Genomic DNA, 18,170 nt, shown 5'->3' on the forward strand with positions numbered 1-18,170 from the left:
GTCTGTGTGACCATACTTTTCTCCTCCCTGTGTTCGTGGCATTTCCCTGGCCAGCACTTCTACCCCTTGGTCTGGCTCCCTTTCACTCGGTTTCAAGACTTGGCCCAGTCTTCGTCACCTGCACCCTGTCAACCTCTGTGCGCCTTTACGTGCTGTGTCAGGCCTGTCTCTTGATAGCTCTTACCTTGTGGTGAGATCATCCCCCTTCCCCTTTTGGGCTCTGCACGCCTCCTGAGCAGGGTCGGTGTTCAGACCTGTCCCCAGTGTTCAGCACGGTGTGTGCGGAGCATACTCGTGTCGGGGCGTTAGTGCGTGCCTGCCAACCTGGGCGTCTCTCTCAGTGGGTCTGCATCATTTGAAATTGGCCTCATTTGTGGCTGTCTTTAAACTTCCTACAACAAGGGTGCTTTGTGCTTCCTCGATTCTCTTCTGATCCTAATCCTTGTAAGGCTGTGGAAGCAGGATATGCCGTGTAACACAGTGCCTACGACGGCCTTCCCACGCGGGCCTGCACTTGGCAGTGGCGTCGTCCCCCAGACTTCAGAAGTGGGTAGGCTCCCTGTGATCGCGGCTCTTCTGTGAGTCCAGACCCTGGTTTCTGCCTTTTCTTCTGACAGGACCGAATTTCTATGATCACACCCACTCTCCCTATCCTGGGAAATTCTAGTGCTGACCACTGCCTTGCCTGCGCTGTGGCCTGTGGAGCAGGTTCACGTCTCTTTCCCACTCTGTTTCAGGTGACGGCCCTTTCAGCATCTCCAGGAATTTATTGCCAGAGTTGTCACTGGCTGAGTCGCTTCTACAGAGAGAGAAATAGTGTTAAGACCTTATTAGTGTCTGAGGCAGGCTGGTTTTCATTCTGAGGATTGTTGAGCATATTTCTCACTCTTTCTTTAAACCCAGGCTTTCTTGTTTTTTCTCTGATTACATTTGATTCAATGCAGCCTTGGAAATATATATTTGTATACACATATGCTGTGAACACTGATTTCTTCTCCTTGTGGAAAGCAATATGTTCTCATCTCTTTTGGTTCTTTTCCCTCTGGAAGCTTAGGTAGTTTTCCTTCCATTCACTGTCACAGATTCCAGCAAAACCACTTGCCCGCCGCTGATCTTCCTAATGGTGGGGGATAGGAGGCGGGCTTTGGTGATGCCAGGCACTAACTCGGCACGAATCCTGACTCCTACTTAGACGCAGCCACTTGCCTTTGGGTGCATCAGCCAACCCTCCTGAGAGCCGCAGTTTCCTCATCTGCAAGCAGAGGAGGGTTCAGTAAGTACCGTCAGTATTAGCCCAGACCCAGGGATGTGGTGGGTGCCCAGTGGTAGTTCTCTCATGCCCTTGCTTTTTTTCTTCTAGCCTAGAACTTGCTAACAATCCTGTTTGTAAAATCTGTGTGTTGGGGACATTCCTATTCTTTTATTCCTCCCTGCAGCCACTGGAGGCATTATCCGCATTCTCTGTGTGGCTCAGAGAGAGTTGAGTACTCTGTCCACGAGTGACTTCCTCTCCAGGGCTTCCCTCATGGCAGGCCAGCCTTTCCTGGCCCATCGTGGCTGGGTGGGCTCTGACATCTCCTGTTTTGGCTGCAAGCTGGGATTGGGCTTCCACATCATTCAGTGATCTGGGACAGACCCAGTTGACAATTCTTTGAACTTGAACCCTCCCCACCCCCCTTCCCATCCCTGCTTAAAACCCCTAAAATCACTCCCGCACCCATAGCAGGTTTTTTCCTTAATTATTCACATCATCCAGATCCTAGAACCAAAAGCTTCAAGGAAAGAAGTGGCATCACCATCTAGACCTTAGGGGCCCAGCCACTGCCTCACTCACTGCCTGCTCTCTGGGCACACTCAGCTCCAGCTGCAGCTCAGTTATGCGAAATTCGCAGGTGTTCCCACAGGCAGGCCACATTTACCCCAACAGCTCAAGCCAAAACCCAAATTGGGACACCTTTGCTTTTGTCACATGGCCCAGTCTGGAAAAAAAAATTAACTTTTCCCACTGTAAACTATGTGGCTACACATGGGATATATCAGGGCCGTTACACAGCACGGGAAACACACTGCTTTTGGGGGGACTGTTTTAAACACTTTTTTGAGCTCTTTAAATTTTATTCAACCATCAGCCATTAATGACTCCTTCAGGCCACATCAGTGGCCTAGTCAGAAGCACAGCATGTCAGCAGGCCACCGCAGAATGTTGTATTGAAGCCTCTTCCTCCCAAGGTTTTAAGTGTCTTTGAATGGTCCCCAGTCGGGACTGGTGCAGTTTTGTAGGGACTCCATTTGGTATGGATGTCTCATAATTTCGTCTTTGAGTTTGGCAAAGGCACGCATGCATTTGAAGTGACCATTTGATTTTTTTTATCTATTGGCATACATGCCTAGCACTGTGCTAGCTTCCTGGGGTGCAAAGATGGAGAAGGTGTGAGCTGCACCCCTGATTCTCTCATTTTAGAATCCAAACTCTTATCACACCCAGATTTTTATCTGCTGTGCTGCAGATCAGCAGAGCAATAGAATTTTTTGCTGTTTCAAATCAAAGCAATGAAAGATAATGCAGATTTTCCAAGATGAATTCAGATTACTGCTTTAATTCTTGTTAAAAATGAATTATTTTGATTGACGGAAATTGTACATTTGTTGTATACAGTGTTTTGAAATATATATTATGTTGTAGAATGGCTAAATCAAGCTAATTAACATATACATTACCTTACATTTTATTTTGTGGTGAGAACACTTAAAATCTACTCTTAGCAATTTCCGAGAATACAATACATTGTTGTTAACTGTAGTCACCCGTTGTGCAATAGGTCTCTTGAACTTACTCCTCCTAACTGAAATTTTGTATCGTTGGGCCAGCATCTCCCCAACCTTCCCAGGCTTCATTTCTTAACTGAATTAAATCCTTAGTTGTTGATAAAGGAACAGAGTGTTAGGAACTGGACGGAGCTAAATGTAGATTTTGGTAGCAAATAGGGAAATTGATGAAAGTTCGGCTACAGTGCTGTCCTTGTCTTGTTCCCTGTAAGCAAAGGGGGAGGTGACTGACTCCCGTGTGGCAAAGGGATACTTTTGTGACGCCCTGACAAACAGTGGAGCCAGAGCAGCCTAGTTCTTTATTTGAAAAAGGCTGAATATTTCTTTGTTTTCCACCCCCATGCCAGCTCCTCAGCTACATAAACAGAATATATTTTCCAGCAAGTAATCAATTTATTTTTAAATTCTTTAAAAATTTTGTTACAGATCGATTGTTTCAAATGACTTGCCATATACATATATTTTCACGTTTCAAAGCTGTGTCTAAAATAGCCCATTAGGTTTTCAGTCATGTGCATATTTAATATTTGGCCTGCCTCCGACGTGAGTAAAGCCCGGTTCAGCACGCAGAACTGAACAGTCAAATATAGAGGGTTTATTTAAAGATTATTAATTTGATGCTGAACTGTCCAGGGTGCCCATTGGCTGGCGCACCTACATTTTCCTCTGGTGACATTCCCAATATAAAAATCACTTAAGTGAGAAGAGAAATTCGATTGTAGCTGTAGATAAGAATAATGTGGAAAAAGTTTCTTTGCAGTACTATTTTGGACCTGCACCGTAGTGGATGCTGAGGTAATCTATCAGTTTGTGAGTGTCTACAAAATGCAACTCTCTAGATAACAGGTTTAAAGTAAAGATTTAATACAGTCTCCATCTCCTATGATGTTGCAGTGACAGTTTAAAACTCATTCTCTAAATCTCAGCAGACTTTATAGCTAGCAGTGGGCCAATATAAAGTTTAATAGCATTACAACACATAAATCATCTTTTAAAGATGCTACTAGTAGCTCCAATATTAAATGCAGACAATCGCCTGTGTTATAAATAATTTATCAAACACCATTTCAGATTAGCCTTCCATGCTGAGTTATTTATTTTAGTCTTTTCTGTATGATTCCTAAGGCACTTTTTGAAAGATCCATTACTGGTCAGTTTAATGAACTTGGGGGTCTGTTTTGTCCCCTCAAGCACTCGGGTACAGCTGTGGTGACCATTACGTGGCCGATGTGGACCTCTTTGTGCCTTTTACAAGTGCTGCCCATTTGTCATGTAGCGGTAAATGGAGCTGCACATTGGAGTCCAGGGACACATTGTGCGATGCAGTGATGGAGACAAACAGATAGCTCTATAAAGTGCTGCTTGTCACAGCTGACTTGTAGTACAGTACATCACTCTTATTGTAATCTCATTTAAGAAGCAGGGGTGGCCCAGGGGACTGATATTCCCAGTTAGTTTGGTCTTTGTAGCCATAAAGCAGGAAGTGTTCCTTTTATATTCTCTGAACTTTTAGGGAGTGTGCTTTTTGCTCGGATTAATTATTACAGCAACTTCTCCATGGCACTGTGTGGAGGTTTGTCAGCAGGTTTGTTTGGACCTCCTCCTCCTGGCCTGGGCTTTGGTACAGGCAGTCACTGCTTAGCGATAAATTGTGTTTTTAGGAGCCCTCTGGCTTGCTTTATTAAGTAAGTTACCATGATTTAGCAATAGCTGTGTTCCACACACTGTAGTAGGTGCTTTCTGTGCCTTACTTCTAATTTATTGCAGCAACACTGTGAGGTAGGATTTTTTATCATATCACAGAGCAGGAGAGTAAACTCAGAGAGGTATAGTGACTTGCCCAGGGTTGCACAGCAGTTAGTAGGAGACTGGGGATTCCAACCCAGTCTGTCTGCCTCCACATCTGCCAGATCACCTTGAACCTGGGTCCACCCCCAACTGGTGTTCAGTCACCAGTGTCATGGTGATCTTTTGGCTGAGCATCTTAAAGGAAGCTGCCATTGGCCTGGAGGGCTGTTTTTCTAGTAGCTGAGATAAATCCTGCTGTCCATCTACACACTGAATCTGAGTTCCCTTGTGACTAGCAGTGTAAATCCATGAGCAGCTGGCGGGGGGAGGACACCAGCTCTGGCAATGGGAGAGAGCGTCACACCTGGACCTGACCAGCTGGGGTCGCAGGCTCTGCAGGGCCCTAGTCAGGCCCCTCTGTAGCAGCTGTCCTCAGGCAGATGCTGCCCAGGATTCAGCTCACCACAAGTCTTCCAGAAGAGGGAGGTGCGGTTTCCCTGTGGGGAATGAAATGGAAAGGAAGAGGCAGTGCTTCCTACATTTATTGTGGGCCAGAGACAGATAAAAATGTGGTGTTTTCCCCACCTCTTGCCTTTAGTTTATGGTTTTTCTGGATAGTTTTCTTAAATATTTGGTAGCACATGTTAAAGACAAAAGTTGTTTAATTGTGAAATTCCACTATAAAGAAAACACAGTATGAATATGCCCAGTAACACATTTGCATATGTGTCTAGAATTCCGTGTATGGAAATACAGTAGTCAAAGAGAGTATTCAACATATGAAGCCGTTCCTGGAACATAGTAGGTCTCTATAAATATTTGTTGAAGACATTAACGATGTGAGTAATGGGTACACAATAGAGCCTTTCGTGATTTCCAGCCTCTTTGTGTTTTGGGGGTTTTTGGTGGTGAGGGGGGTGTGTGTGAAATAAGGCCTTAGGTCTTAATATTGATCTCTGACATTACATTGTAGAAATGTTATCCCAACCAAATTGAGAGTGAAGGCGGCCCTGTAGGGTCGTCTGTGCTCCCCATCCCTCAGTGAAAGTGACCCTCAGAGGAGCTGCTGGTTGGTTGCCCTAATGAGAAACTGACACTCGCCATCTTCCTTCTCTTGAACTTGCTCAGGTTCTGAGGATCTTTGGGGATGGGGAGTGAGTGACACGCCCATCCCGAGGAAAGTTACCTGCGAGCTGGTCTGGTGCTGTGCCTTCTGGCTCTGAGGCCTGATGGGCCTGTTTCACTGTTTACTGTTTGTAGCTGTGTGGCCTGGGGCCGTTTCCCACAGGACCAACCTCACAAGGTGGTTGGAGGCGTCCGTGCACCTGGCTCAGTGCTGGGCACATCACAGTGCTGATAAATATGTATTGATTGATTCGGTGAGCATAGAGGTGCTCAGTAAATGTAAGGTTCATTCCATTTCATAACTTCTTTAGTCCTGTGTATATGAGAGATGGTGGGATCGGGGAAAAAGAAGTCGGGGACTTGTGAGATTTTCTTTCTTAAGGAAGAATTCCCTAGAATTGGTAGGGAGGAAAGGAATTTCAAAGGTGTATTTTCCCAGTTTTTAAAAGCCTTTATTTATACTTACGTAACAGCACACATGATACTTTTATGAGTAAATCAAAACATTTCAAAATTTGCATATTTTATCAGTTATCTACTTACATTACAGAATGTTTGCAAAATAGAGGGAGAATCTCCTGTAATCTTGTGTAGCACTGTCAGCACTCTGGTGTCTCTGCCCAGTTGAACTGATTGACATTAGATGTGTATGTCTAGTATCATTTGTGTATTTCAGTTTCCTCTGAATCTTCCCCTGTTCCCATCCCTCCAAAATAAAATCATTTGGGGAATGTTAATCTTCAGTCCTGAGAACTCCCTGCAGGGTGTGTGATGTCCACTAGGTCCTGTCGGCTGACTCAAGAGAACGGCAGCAGTGGTGAGAAAAACAAAGCAGAGGAAAGAGTTAAATGGCAGCGAAGAGATGAGATGACAGGCTGGGAGCCGGGGAACAAGCAGGGTGCTTCCAGCAGGTGCGCACACACCTACGGCGTCTGCTAAGGGAAGCAGCTTGGAAATAGGTTGCATTTGTTAAAGTAGCGGTTGGTTTTGTGGTCTGTAGGGTAGTGTCAGTGGCAGCCAGTTTCTTATCTGAGATGCTTTCTTCACTTCCACCTTCACTGGTTTCTGGGAAGGCTTATTACAGCTTATTGAGAATCCCAGGAGAGAATTCCTAATTAGAGGATCCTGTTTGAATGAATTCTTACAGGACTGTAGACGTTCAAGAGAACTGGCTTCACTGGTCTCCCCATAGGTGCCACTCAGGAAGTCAAAAAACCTGGGCGATAAAGGGCAAAATAATCCCTCACCCCTGCTGCTGGGTGGTGCCTGCTGGAGAACCGTCTCTATCCTTCTGAGTCTGTAGAGGGCGCTTGCGTCACTGGAATCCCAGTCTGGCTGGGGCAGGCAAAGGAGCAGGAGCCCCGAGTGTGGGCTCAGACTTTCTCGCAACTTGAAGTTAGTGAACCAGCCCTGTGAGGATCTCAGGCTGGATTTGGGGCAGGGAGCTTGGATGAGCTCTGTAGTTGACCTTGCATGTTTGTGGACTCTCCTGCCCTGATGCATTGGGAAGGAGCTGCAGCACAGGTTAGATTCCCTGCTTTGGGAGGGTGGTTCATTTTTGTTCTTGTTGCATAAAGAGCCTGACCTTGGTGTTCCCCAGGTCCGGCGCCGCTGCCTTCACTGCCTGCCTTCTGCATCGTGGCTGCTTCCGCAGCACCTGGTGTGCAGCGGTCCCTCAGCCTGCCTTGCAGCTCTGCCTACTGGCCGGTCTTCCTACAACCCCTTCTCAGTTACCCTTTAGCCCCGCTCACCCTGTAATTAACTTGGGTCTCATGTCTCCATCGGACTCTAAGCCCCTAGCAGGGAAGGGGCTTCGGGGCCTCATGTATCTCTGCTGCTGTAGCTCCTACTACAGGACCTGGCTCGTGATAGACCTTCTTGGATAAGAAAGGAATTAATGTACCTGTTCACCAGTAACGGTTGGGGACATGGACTTGCTTCTCATAGGTGGAGCAAAGGAGAGAGTGATTGAAAGAAACGAGTTACTGCAGTGAACCTGTAGACTCATTTGTAGGAGGAGATAGATTCTTTTGGGCAAGAGGGCCCACCCGTGGCTCTGCCAGCATTTGCCCAGAACTGTTGTGTTTTGGTGTTAGTTTTCCCTCCTCATGATATTGACTTTCTCCATTATGTCACCAGGAAGTAAGTTTCAGCCATCGTTGGACATTTCTGGTCAGGGGGTTAGTAAACTTTAGTCCCTGGGCCAGATCTTGCCGCCTGTGTGTTTTTTGTTAATGAAATTTTACTGGAACACAGTCATACCCATTTGTTTATGTAGAGTCTGTGGCTGTTCTGTGCTACCATGACAGAGTTGAGTAGTTGTGAAAGACTGTATGCCCACAAAGCCTAAAATATTTACTACCTGAGTGGCTGGGACTAGAGGTGTGCACGCTACTGCGCCCGGCTAAGCTTTCTTATTTTCTGTAGAGATGTGGTTTCACTGTGTTGCCAGCCGGGGCTCAAGTGATCCTCTTACCTTGGCCTCCCAAAGTGCTGGGATTACAGGCATGAGCCAGCACGCCTGGCTGCTACCTGGCCCTTTGTAGGAAAAGTGTACTAACCTCTGATTTAGGTGATAAATGCTTTCCGTCAGCCCACAGTTCCTGGTTTTGCAGCGCATGCATAAAGGGTTTGAAGGGCCTGGATACCCCACTCCCTGGCCGAGGAACTTCGGGCAAATCATTGAGGTACCATGAGGTCTTCTCCTCATCTGTAAAATGGGCATTGAAAACAATGCCTGCCTCCCAGGTGATTTTGTCACTGCTGGGAGAGCACTTTGTGCGTGTCAGTCCGGCTGTGGACATTATCACTGCCCTTCTTCCCAGGAGGAGGAGGCCAAGAAGCTGGTGAGTGAAGCCATTGCAGCCGGCATCTTCAATGACTTGGGGTCTGGAAGCAACATTGATCTCTGTGTCATCAGCAAGAGCAAGCTGGATTTTCTCCGCCCATACTCAGTGCCCAACAAGAAGGGGACCAGGTAAGTGAAGGAGATGAAATTCTTTGTGTCCCTGGCTTTGTGGCCACCGTTGATATCTCACGGCATCTGGACAGAGTTTTCTTGATTCTTTCCCACGGTGAGTAAACCCAGCGTTCCCAGGTGGGCCGTACACCACTGCCCTTTAGTCATGACTTGCTGTACAATAGTGGGCCCCTGGCAGGGGCAGGGAAGTGATCTAATCTGCAAGATGTTGATGGGAGAGGTGGACTGGGGCCCAGGAAAGAGCCCTGGGCTGGGAGGTAGGGAGGCGAGGTGTCAGTCGTCTGCTTTCTTTTCTCCAGTATCTTAAAGATTCCCCCGACTTCTGTGAGAAGGTGCATTTTTCAGCCAGCCAATCGCTTTTCCTCACAGTGCTCCAAGCCTCCTAAAAGGTTACAAAGCAGTGTGTCCCAGAGTTAGCCTTGGGAGCTAACTGGTGCCTGCTGTGCTGGAGTCATGCCATTTAGCCTGTGGTATATGCTGTGCAGGCCCCTAGTCTCAGGTGTGGCCCAGGCTCAGAGTGATGGGAGAAGGTTCTAGTGGATTTGCTGAACAGAACTGGAAGGCTTCCAAGCCTGGTGGCTGTGCAGATGAGTAGCTCCCGCTTGCAGCGCCTCCAGGGCATCTAGCTGCGTGACTGTCCTGGGGCTCCCGACCTCCGCCGGGAGCCCAAGCTGCCCAGCACGCCGTCCCCAGCTCTGCTTCCAGCTGTGTCGCCTGAGTGTAGCGCAGCAGTGTTCATCCACTCTACCACCTCCCATTTAGCCCCACGGCTAGCCCAGAGGATAGCACGCATCACCTTCTGGAATGCTTGCTTTAATCCCCCACTACAGGAGCCATTCACAAGGAAAGAATAGAACATTGAAAACCAGCAGGCATTCATTGCAGTCTGCACTCACGAGGATCGGCCAGCTCTGAGGGCTGGGGCAGCGTGGCAGCACAGCTCTGGCCCAGGGTTGGGGCCTGTCAGTGGCTGGCTTGAATTCGGGCAAGTCAATCTTCGTGTCTTTGAAATGACGGAGCCTAGACCATAGGCACCTCTAATGAGCCCACCAAGTCCCTGGTGCCTTTAGCAGAAAGAGAAGCCACCTTTCAGGCCCAGAGCTGTGCTGGGGGTGCCACGTACCCCTCCATGGCCTGCTTCCCAGGGTATTTGCAAGATATTGCAGGACTTGAACAATCCCGTGGTGAAGAGGTGATGGTGGAGGGAGGACTGAACAGAGTCCTGGGTGAGGATTTTGAAGCCATGTTTGAGCCTTGAGAAATTGCGTTTATGATTGTTCGGGGAACTCATGCTCAGTGCTAGAGTCCTTGTCCTAAAGAGAGCACATCAGTGACACATGTCACCTCCTGGGGACATGGGTTACTCAGCTGTGAAGGAGACTATACACACGAGAACAGAAATAAAACCACCTCGTGCCTAGTTATGAAGACTCAGTGAGGTGATGTGGAAGGTGCTGGGTGTGTGTGTGGTGGGTGCGCCCCGCTTGGTGCCCTGGGGCCGAGGGTATTGCAACAGTGCCCCCACTTTCCAGAATCTCGAGGTCATCTTTTCTGCCGGTGACCACTGGTGGGGTGCTGCCTGGGTTAGGGGGATGCTCTCCCAGAGTGGACAGTTGGGGCAGGGGCAGAGCCATGGGCCTCGGCAAGCGCTCCATGCCCAACGCTAGTGTGGACCACACCTTCCTGATTCCTGCTACCGCCTCTCTCCGTCCTCGGCGGTCCTGTCTTGCAATCCACTGATGCTTAAGGTAGAAGCCCTCCCTGCATGCTGTTGAAATCAGGCACTGTCACCCAGGGTGGTGAAGAGGCCCTAGTGTGCCCAAGCCTCCTGAGTTCCCGATTTTGCTATTGAACTCTGTACATTGCCCTCCTTTTTCTGCTTCCTGCTCCCTCTTTGAGACTAAGTGCCATTTGAGAGATTGGTTTTCCTGGAGCCACATGGTCGTGGCATAGCCAGCAGCCTTCTGTTAGTCATGCCAATTTGACAGAAATATTGTCCCACACTAGAGGAACCGTTGGGTTTATCTGTTGGACAGTATCGTAATTCTGACCCGGTGTGAGAATAGTCCCAGTGTGTATCTTACAGACTGTCTTGTGCTCAGAGCAACCCATCGGATTCACTTCAAGAAAGGTGGTGTTGGGTATGTCCCAGTGTGGTCAGGGGACAGTTACTTCTCTTTGCTTGAGTCTTATGACAAGCCCAGAGTCTGGCTGCAGATCATTTTTGTGCTGTTTACGATGCAGGTATTTGTGAAGTGTGTAAGGTAATAGTTATTTTTGCTGCTGCATAAAAGGACAATCACGAAATTTGCTTCCTGTTGGCTGCAGCGACCAAGTGTTCCCCAGCATGTGCTGGGGAGGACGAGGTGGGGAAAGACACTGGAGTGCTCCCCATTTTGCAGTGCTTGAGAGCTGACGAAAGTGAGCGTTGGGGACATTTCTGCCGCCCACCCCCCAGCACAGAGCTTGGATCAAGAATGCAAGGATCCCAGGCCAGCCTGCCCAACGCCTGCCTGAATGTTTTCATTCTCTCCGGCCCTCTCTGGCACCCCAAGGGGAATCCTAACTCTGTGTTTCTCTCTCGCTAGGTTTGGCCGGTACAGGTGTGAGAAAGGGACGACTGCAGTCCTCACTGAAAAAGTCACTACCCTGGAAATTGAGGTGCTGGAAGAAACCATCCAAACGATGGACACTTCCTGAAGGGTGGCAGTGGGTGGCTGGCTACCGCTGTGGGAGACTGGGGCCCCTGTATGATGCTCATTTGGCTAGTGTTTGCTGAATGAAACTCAATAAAATGAAAACCGAGTTGGGTGGCTGATGTCTGGGGACTGTGTGGATTTTTTCTTTTGGCTGCCAAGGCCCATTCACCTGGCCTCCCTTTCAGAATGGTGATCCTCCTTGTGTACCGGTCTGGGTTCATGTGAGTGTAAAAGCAACGTGACCCTCCGGAGAATGGACAAGGCTTCGTCTGTTGCCAGAAGTCAGAGTGGGTTACTTGGATTCTTCAGATGGACATGTCTCCCCACCCCTCCTGCCAACGTACTTTGAGGGTGGCCTCAGGTTTGGTGTTTGTTTTGGTGTTTTTTTTTTTTTTAAATAGGGTGTTAAGTGCAGCACAGCTTTCTACCTCAGCAGCCAAGTAGGAAAGAAATGTCAAAGAGAATCTCCAAGTTCAAGTTCTCAAGGCCGACTCAGTTCTAAGTACCAAGAGAAGGCATGCAGGTGGACTCCACTGTGGCCAGTTATGTGGAAATCAAAGGAATGTTTTAGGGTTTGCTGATTTTTAATAACTAGGACGTGATCGTTTCACTAACCTTCAGGCCTGGCGAGTGGTTGACGTTGTAATGCCGCTAGAGCGTCCAATTAGCCAACTTCTCCTCACGGCGTGGGAGGTGGGTGGCATGTAGAGCATGAGTCCACCTGCGTGCCGGGGCTCACTGTGCCCGGGGGAGACACACTCGGGGCTCTGACAGCCAGAAGCAGAATATTTGGGAAAAACCTGTCTGGAATCAGAAAAGCTTTCAGTGGTCAGTGCCAGGCAGGCGACAGGGACTTGGTTCTCCCCCAGAGACCAGTCAGGGGCGCCCACTCTCAGGCCAGCTTCCCTTGTCACACCCGGCGGGAGGGGGCTGGGGAGAACAATGGGATTGTTGAGGGCAGAAGCCTGGCTGATGATTATCAAAATTATCTGGAGAGCTTAAAAAATAATCCCCGGATTACTCAATGTCTGGGGCCTGGGAAGTTTGTGTTTTGAAAGGCTCTTCAAGAATTTGTGCTGCTGACACTTTGAAAGTTTTGTATCTACTGGTTTAAGAGCAAAGTCTCTAAAGCCGTTTAAAAATCATTCGCGACCTGTACCCTTGCACAGAAGTGACTCCTCACCCCATTTTATTTCAAACATGGAGAACAAGTACAGAGGACAGGCTGCATCTGGAGAGTCCCCCGAGCCGACAGTGTCACAGTAGAACCGAGTCCACACGCGGCAGCAGAGCAGCGGCCCAGCCTGGGGTCATCGCAGGGAGGCCTGGTCAGCGGGTTTGCTGTAGGCAGCCAGGTGAGTGTGAGGAAGCGCCTGCCCAGGACGCCAGTGGTGCTCTCTGGAGGGCCAAACTGTCATCTGGTCAGGGACGACAGCGTAGACCATTGAGGGTTAACTTGAGTAGAAAAACAAAATTCAAACTATTTCCTTCAGAGTTTTCTTAAGTTCACATTCATAAATTAGTCTTCACAGTTAATCCTATTTGGGAACAAGAAATAAATGAACACATTTTCTGGTTTCCTATACATATTACAGTTGTACTTTAATTCTTGACTTACATGGTCTGTGGACTTCAGTTTTGTGAAGGAGAGAGGGGCTGCCATTTTGGGGTCCTCTACATTGTGTTAGCTAACTTGCGTATTTCATTTCAAATTCTGTCAGCAACGCTAAAGGTAGATACTATTAATCCCATTTTACAGATGAGGAAACTAAGGCTCAGAACAGCTAAGAAACTTGCCCAAAGTCACACTAGGACGTTGCAGAACCAGAATTTGTAAAGGACAGCCTGAGGACAGAGCCCTTAAGTTTTCTATATCCCATGGAGGGGAGGACAGTTAACACTGATCAGGCCTTGAGCTCAACCAGGCTGCAAGGAAAACACTCCTGGCTTCAAACACCATTTGCCTCGAGAAGTTCTGTGCCAGATGCTGGGGTCTCCTCATGGTCATTCATCAAGTTATAAAACGTAGATAAAAATATTAGCAAAATCTCCATTCTACTTAAAAAAATTATTTCCACTTTATCCCTTTACAACAGAGTAAATTAAGCACAACAGCTTGATTGTTTGAAAAGATACTAAGAGCTAAACTGAACTTGGTACTAACCATTTTCAAAGGCTCACTACACAAATCACACAGTCTCCTGCAAGTCTATTAGCATAAACCTTGACAGGTGACTGGAAGAATATCCTAAAGATTCACATTACAATCCAGATACGGGGGGCTTCAGTGGCTCGCAGAACCACCTACCCTTGTGAACCCAGCTGAGATTGTCCACAACACTATGAAGAAAGGACTTTTGAATCTGACCATCAGCGCCCCTCCCCCCGGCCGCTCTGCATTCAGCATCTGCTGTAAAGCTGGGCCCCCTTTTGGGGAACTTGCTGAACCCTGTTGTCTTAGCTGTTCTAAGCTACCAGGTAGCCACTTCAGAGAGAAGAAGACTCAAGGCAGGGTGGTGCTGGCTTTCGGTAAGGCCTGGTGCATCCGCTCAGGTGCTCGATGTCCAGACATGCATCTGTTTGGCCACCTGGTGCACATATCCGATGTCAGGTCTCTGGTCGGGGTCAGGGTAGATGCACATACTGACCAGTTCTCGTAACTGCAAGGGAGAGAACACTGTTAACTCCTAAGGCCGCCTTGTAGAGGCTCCGCGCTCAGCACTTTTATCTGCATTAACATACTTAATCCTCACAGCGACTAGGTTGGGTTGTCCTAGTGTCCCCATTAGAGGTGAAGAACGATGCTTAGCAAGGGTAACAGCTCACACTGCTCCCAAGAGATGGCCAGGACCACTCCTAGGCCTGTCTGGCCCCAAAGGCCACACGTGGAGACCCTGAGAATGGTCACCTCCAAATAACTTTGAACTTTCAACCGTCCACACCACTGGGCAAGTCTGTTTGTGTCTCTGTTGTCACTCTCACAGATGCCCAAAGCAGAGGACAGAACTCAAGGAAAGGGCTTATTGATCATAATAAGTGCATTAACATGCAGCAGGGCTGCAGTCTGTCCACCCCCTGGCCTCTCTATTGTGCTCATGAAAGACGGAGCTTTTAATTACAGACACCGAGGCGGCTCCCGCCTCAAGGTGGGGGAGGGGTGCCTTGCGCCTCTGATCGCCTCCGTTCTTCTGATAGCCCGAGTGCCAATTATTTTAATGGTAATTAAAATAATGACCTTAAAAAGCCTACATCTTAACTTTCATCACAGGCTCCCCACAATGGTTTTCATTTAAATACCTGCTGCTGGTGCCTGGCCCTGCAAGTCGTAGCAGAAGCAGGGAGAGGGGAGGTCCTGAGCAAGAGGGGGCCCAGGTGGACTCGGTGGCCGCGTTCCAGGTGTTCTGGAGCCCCAGCAGCTACCACTGCACAGTCCCCAGGCTGAGGGGACTGGGGCCTGGGCTTCTTGCAAACAAGGGATCCTCTGGATCAGGCATTTGCTAACTGGTCCGTGGAGCCTCCCCTCCAACCCGTGTGCGCCTTTTTGGGATTCCAGTGCTGTACACACACTGGAAGCCCAGGATGACAGCCAGCCTGCACCCTGCTGGACGCTCCTGGAGTCTGAGGTTGCCTATGGATGAGACGGTACTTTTCTGAACCTTGCAATATTCAGGGTAAAGTACCTGTGGTTGGCCTCTAACAGGTTAAAACACCCGTGGAAACCAGATGCAGGTGAAGTCCACGGACCTGAACCACTCATTTATGAGTAGACCACACAGTTGGCAATAAGTCCTTATTTGAAATTTTCAGAAATCAAGGAATAATAGTGTCTTGTCTTGATTTCTAAGACGCGACAGAACTTTAGAATGGGGTTTGCAGAGGGGCTCCTCAGTAGCCCTCTTGCTCCCGGACATGGGGCCTGGGAATGCTGCCCGGGACCGTGACAGCTCGTGCGCAGGAGCCCCTGAGGATGGAGCCGTGGACTCGGGAAGGGGCTGTGGGCGGAGACAACGGTTCCCCTTTAGAGACGGGCAACTGAAGCACAAAGTTGTGACTGGCTCGAAGCGTCTTACTTCTGAATAGGACAGAAGTCCACATTTAAACAGAAGAAGAGAAAGGAAAAAGTGAAGGGCAGCAACCTCTGTAAAGACAGGTAACTAGTTTTTCCTTTCCTGCCAACTTGTACTGGAGCGCACAGATACTTCCTCCAAAGGTGCGGACGGGAGCTTGGCAAGTGCAGAGGCCAGAGCGGACGGCACTGCACAGCCAGCCGGCAGGGCAGGCTGCCAGGGAAGGTCACAGCACGTGAGCTCTGGCCTTTGTGGCTTGGCCTGGGCAAGGGTGCTCCTTCCAAAGCCTCCCCCCAACTGGTCATCTTGGTTCAAGTCCTGCTTCACCACTTACAAGTTATGTCACTGTGGGCAAGGTCCTTAACCCTTCTGTGTCTTGGTTTCTTTACAGTAAAATGGGGTGAGGGGAGGATTCAACACAGGAAACCCGAATGAGCTGTGGCCTGTGGTCCTGTGGGGCGGCCCGGGAAGGCCTCAGACTCACACCCACGGGCATCGACCTTGAACAGAAATAAACATAACAGATGACATTTCATGAGCACTCACTGAGCCAGGCCCTGTGCTATATCTAGGGGCTACTTTTTTTTTTGAGGCAGAGTCTTGCTCTGTTGCGCAGCTTGGGTGCAAGTGAGCTACCACATCTGGCCCAGGGGCTACTTGTGACGGTAGTGTTAGCCTAGTGCTCGACTGAGCACGTCACATGCCTCACCTTAGTTCTGAGGCTGGTCCTGGGTGGAAGATTCTCATATCACCCCATTTTACAAATGAAGAAACGGACTCAGGGAAGTCAAGTGACTTGCCCAGGAACAGGGAAGGGAGTATGTGAATCTATGTCTGTCTACGCCCTTAATCACTGAGCTATGAAACCTGTCCTTTCATCCTCAGATTTTATCCCTGAAGGAGATGTTAATATATATTAGCCCTATCTTTGAAATGATAGAACTGAGGAAGATGACAGTCACACACAGCTAGTAACTAGCACCAGCCCAATGCCAGACCCTTTGGAGTCCGTGTCCACAGCCCCTGTACCCAGTGTCAAATGTTGGAAGTAGAAACCCAAGGTGTGACTTAAGCCTGTTAACAGAAAGGAGACCGACCAGTCGCTGCTGAGGTTTCCCGTCACGGAAGCAGAGTGGCAGCCATTAGTGGGATGGGGGAGCTGGGCCTCCCTCTCTGGTCCCAGGGGCTGCTGCCTCATGGAGCACGTCCTTGGGACTGCAGCAGTGAGCCTCACTCCAGCACGGGGCTGGGTGCCAAGCAGCCGGGTGCCAATGGGCACGTCAGCCAGCCCCTGCTGGTTCCTGCCGGAGGGGCGGCCACCCAGTGTTGGGGAAACCCCCTTTTTCAGCAAAATTCATTTACTCTTCCTCCTCTGAATCACTTTTCCAGAACGCTTCCCTTCTCCACCCTGTAGAGTGAACCCAAGCTCCCGCCCACAGCTGTGGCGTTTGGGCACTGCCCCTGGGAGCTACCGTGGGTGGCCGGGCCCGGCCTCTGGCGTCAGCACCTCACCTTCTCTGAGTAGTGCTCTCCGGGGAGCGGCGGGTAGTCGCACTGCTCGATCTTCTGGCAGAGGGAGAAGAGGTTCATCTTATCCCCATAGAAGGGGCTCTGGAGAGCTGCCATCTGCAAAGGGAGGGGACAGCTATGAAGGGCCAGAAGGACTCGAGAGGCAGGTGAGGACCTCTGGTCCTTGCTGCAGTAGCCGTCCAGGACTTCTCCCCGGAAACCCCTTGCAAGCTGGGACTCACCAGAAAGGAGCGGCGGTAACACGATCCTTGCTGTGCAGGAGAACTCACTAGGGGCAAGGGCTTCAGTGACAAACTAAAGGCAGTAGGGAAGGGGCAACTGCACGCTGGGGGCAAATTCCCTCCTCGCTCTGCCTCAGCCCTCGAGGACCGTCTGTGGTCGTGAGCACATGGCAGGTGGGGCCTGGCTCTGCAGCCACAGTGCCCCCCGGATCCCAGCCCTGCGCTTGCTGTGTGTCTGGCCGTTGGTCTCCTCATTTGTGAAATGGCCCCAACGGCAGGCCCGTGGGGAGGCTGAGACTGGCAGTTGGTGGAGGCCCCACCGGCCCGTGGCAGCCGGTGCAGAAGGTCTGGCCGCGGAGGTCACGACCAGGCCGGCCCCTGCTGGGGGCACTTTCCAAACGGGGTATGCAGGGCCCATCTGCTGATGAACCTCTAATGGGATTCAAGTGCTCACTGTCACCTACCTACTGCCAAACGATGGCCCAATGCCTCCTGCTAATGAAGGGCCATCAGGTAAGTGCTCCCTCCTGTCCCTGTAGCCCTGGTCCCCTTCTGAGGAGCCAGGCTGCCAGGGCCACTCTGCTCTGGCTGTGACGGGGCACCGGGACACCTGAGGAATCCCCCTCGCCCTCACGCCCCGGCTGGTGGCCAGAGAGCCCCATCTCAGGGCAGGACGAGGCCAACGGCTTCAGTGTCCTGGTCGTCATCCGTCCTCTGCTCACCCCTGTGAACAGGTCCGGGGACCCCAAGAGAAGTGCCTGCCTTCTCTAGAAGGGCCCAGAGGAGCTGCGGAGCCCTGGCAGCGTCCGGAGCCCTGGCAGCGTCCGGGGGTTTCCGCAGACCCGGGTTGAGCACCGTGGGGCCGGGTGCCTGCGCCATGCCAGGTGCCTTCAGGTGGGTGTGTGGGGGCAGCATCGCCCCTCTCCTCCCACTG

The 18,170-nt window shown here is 50.1% G+C and overlaps 2 protein-coding genes across 4 annotated transcripts in view; one reads left to right on the plus strand and one right to left on the minus strand.

The window, feature by feature from the left end:
- The window catches only part of PSMB7 (proteasome 20S subunit beta 7), a 57,677-nt gene extending 46,140 nt beyond the window's left edge, over positions 1 to 11,537 (plus strand). Inside the window, exons 7-8 of the mRNA XM_045563115.1 lie at positions 8,565 to 8,716; positions 11,308 to 11,537. Of these exons, the coding sequence (XP_045419071.1) occupies positions 8,565 to 8,716; positions 11,308 to 11,419 (264 nt within the window). The 3' untranslated portion in view covers positions 11,420 to 11,537. The remainder of the gene's footprint in view (positions 1 to 8,564; positions 8,717 to 11,307) is intronic.
- Positions 11,538 to 12,574: 1,037 nt separating this feature from the next.
- NEK6 (NIMA related kinase 6) overlaps positions 12,575 to 18,170 on the minus strand; it is an 80,349-nt gene continuing 74,753 nt past the window's right edge. For all 3 annotated transcript variants that reach the window (XM_045563117.1, XM_045563118.1, XM_045563116.1), the window contains exons 9-10: positions 16,998 to 17,111; positions 12,575 to 14,078 (exon numbers count right to left, since the gene is read on the minus strand). In XM_045563117.1, coding sequence (XP_045419073.1) covers positions 13,968 to 14,078; positions 16,998 to 17,111 — 225 coding nt within the window. In that variant the 3' untranslated portion in view covers positions 12,575 to 13,967. The remainder of the gene's footprint in view (positions 14,079 to 16,997; positions 17,112 to 18,170) is intronic.

The sequence above is a fragment of the Lemur catta genome, chromosome 10, assembly GCF_020740605.2.
Source record: "Lemur catta isolate mLemCat1 chromosome 10, mLemCat1.pri, whole genome shotgun sequence".
NCBI lineage: Eukaryota > Metazoa > Chordata > Mammalia > Primates > Lemuridae > Lemur > Lemur catta.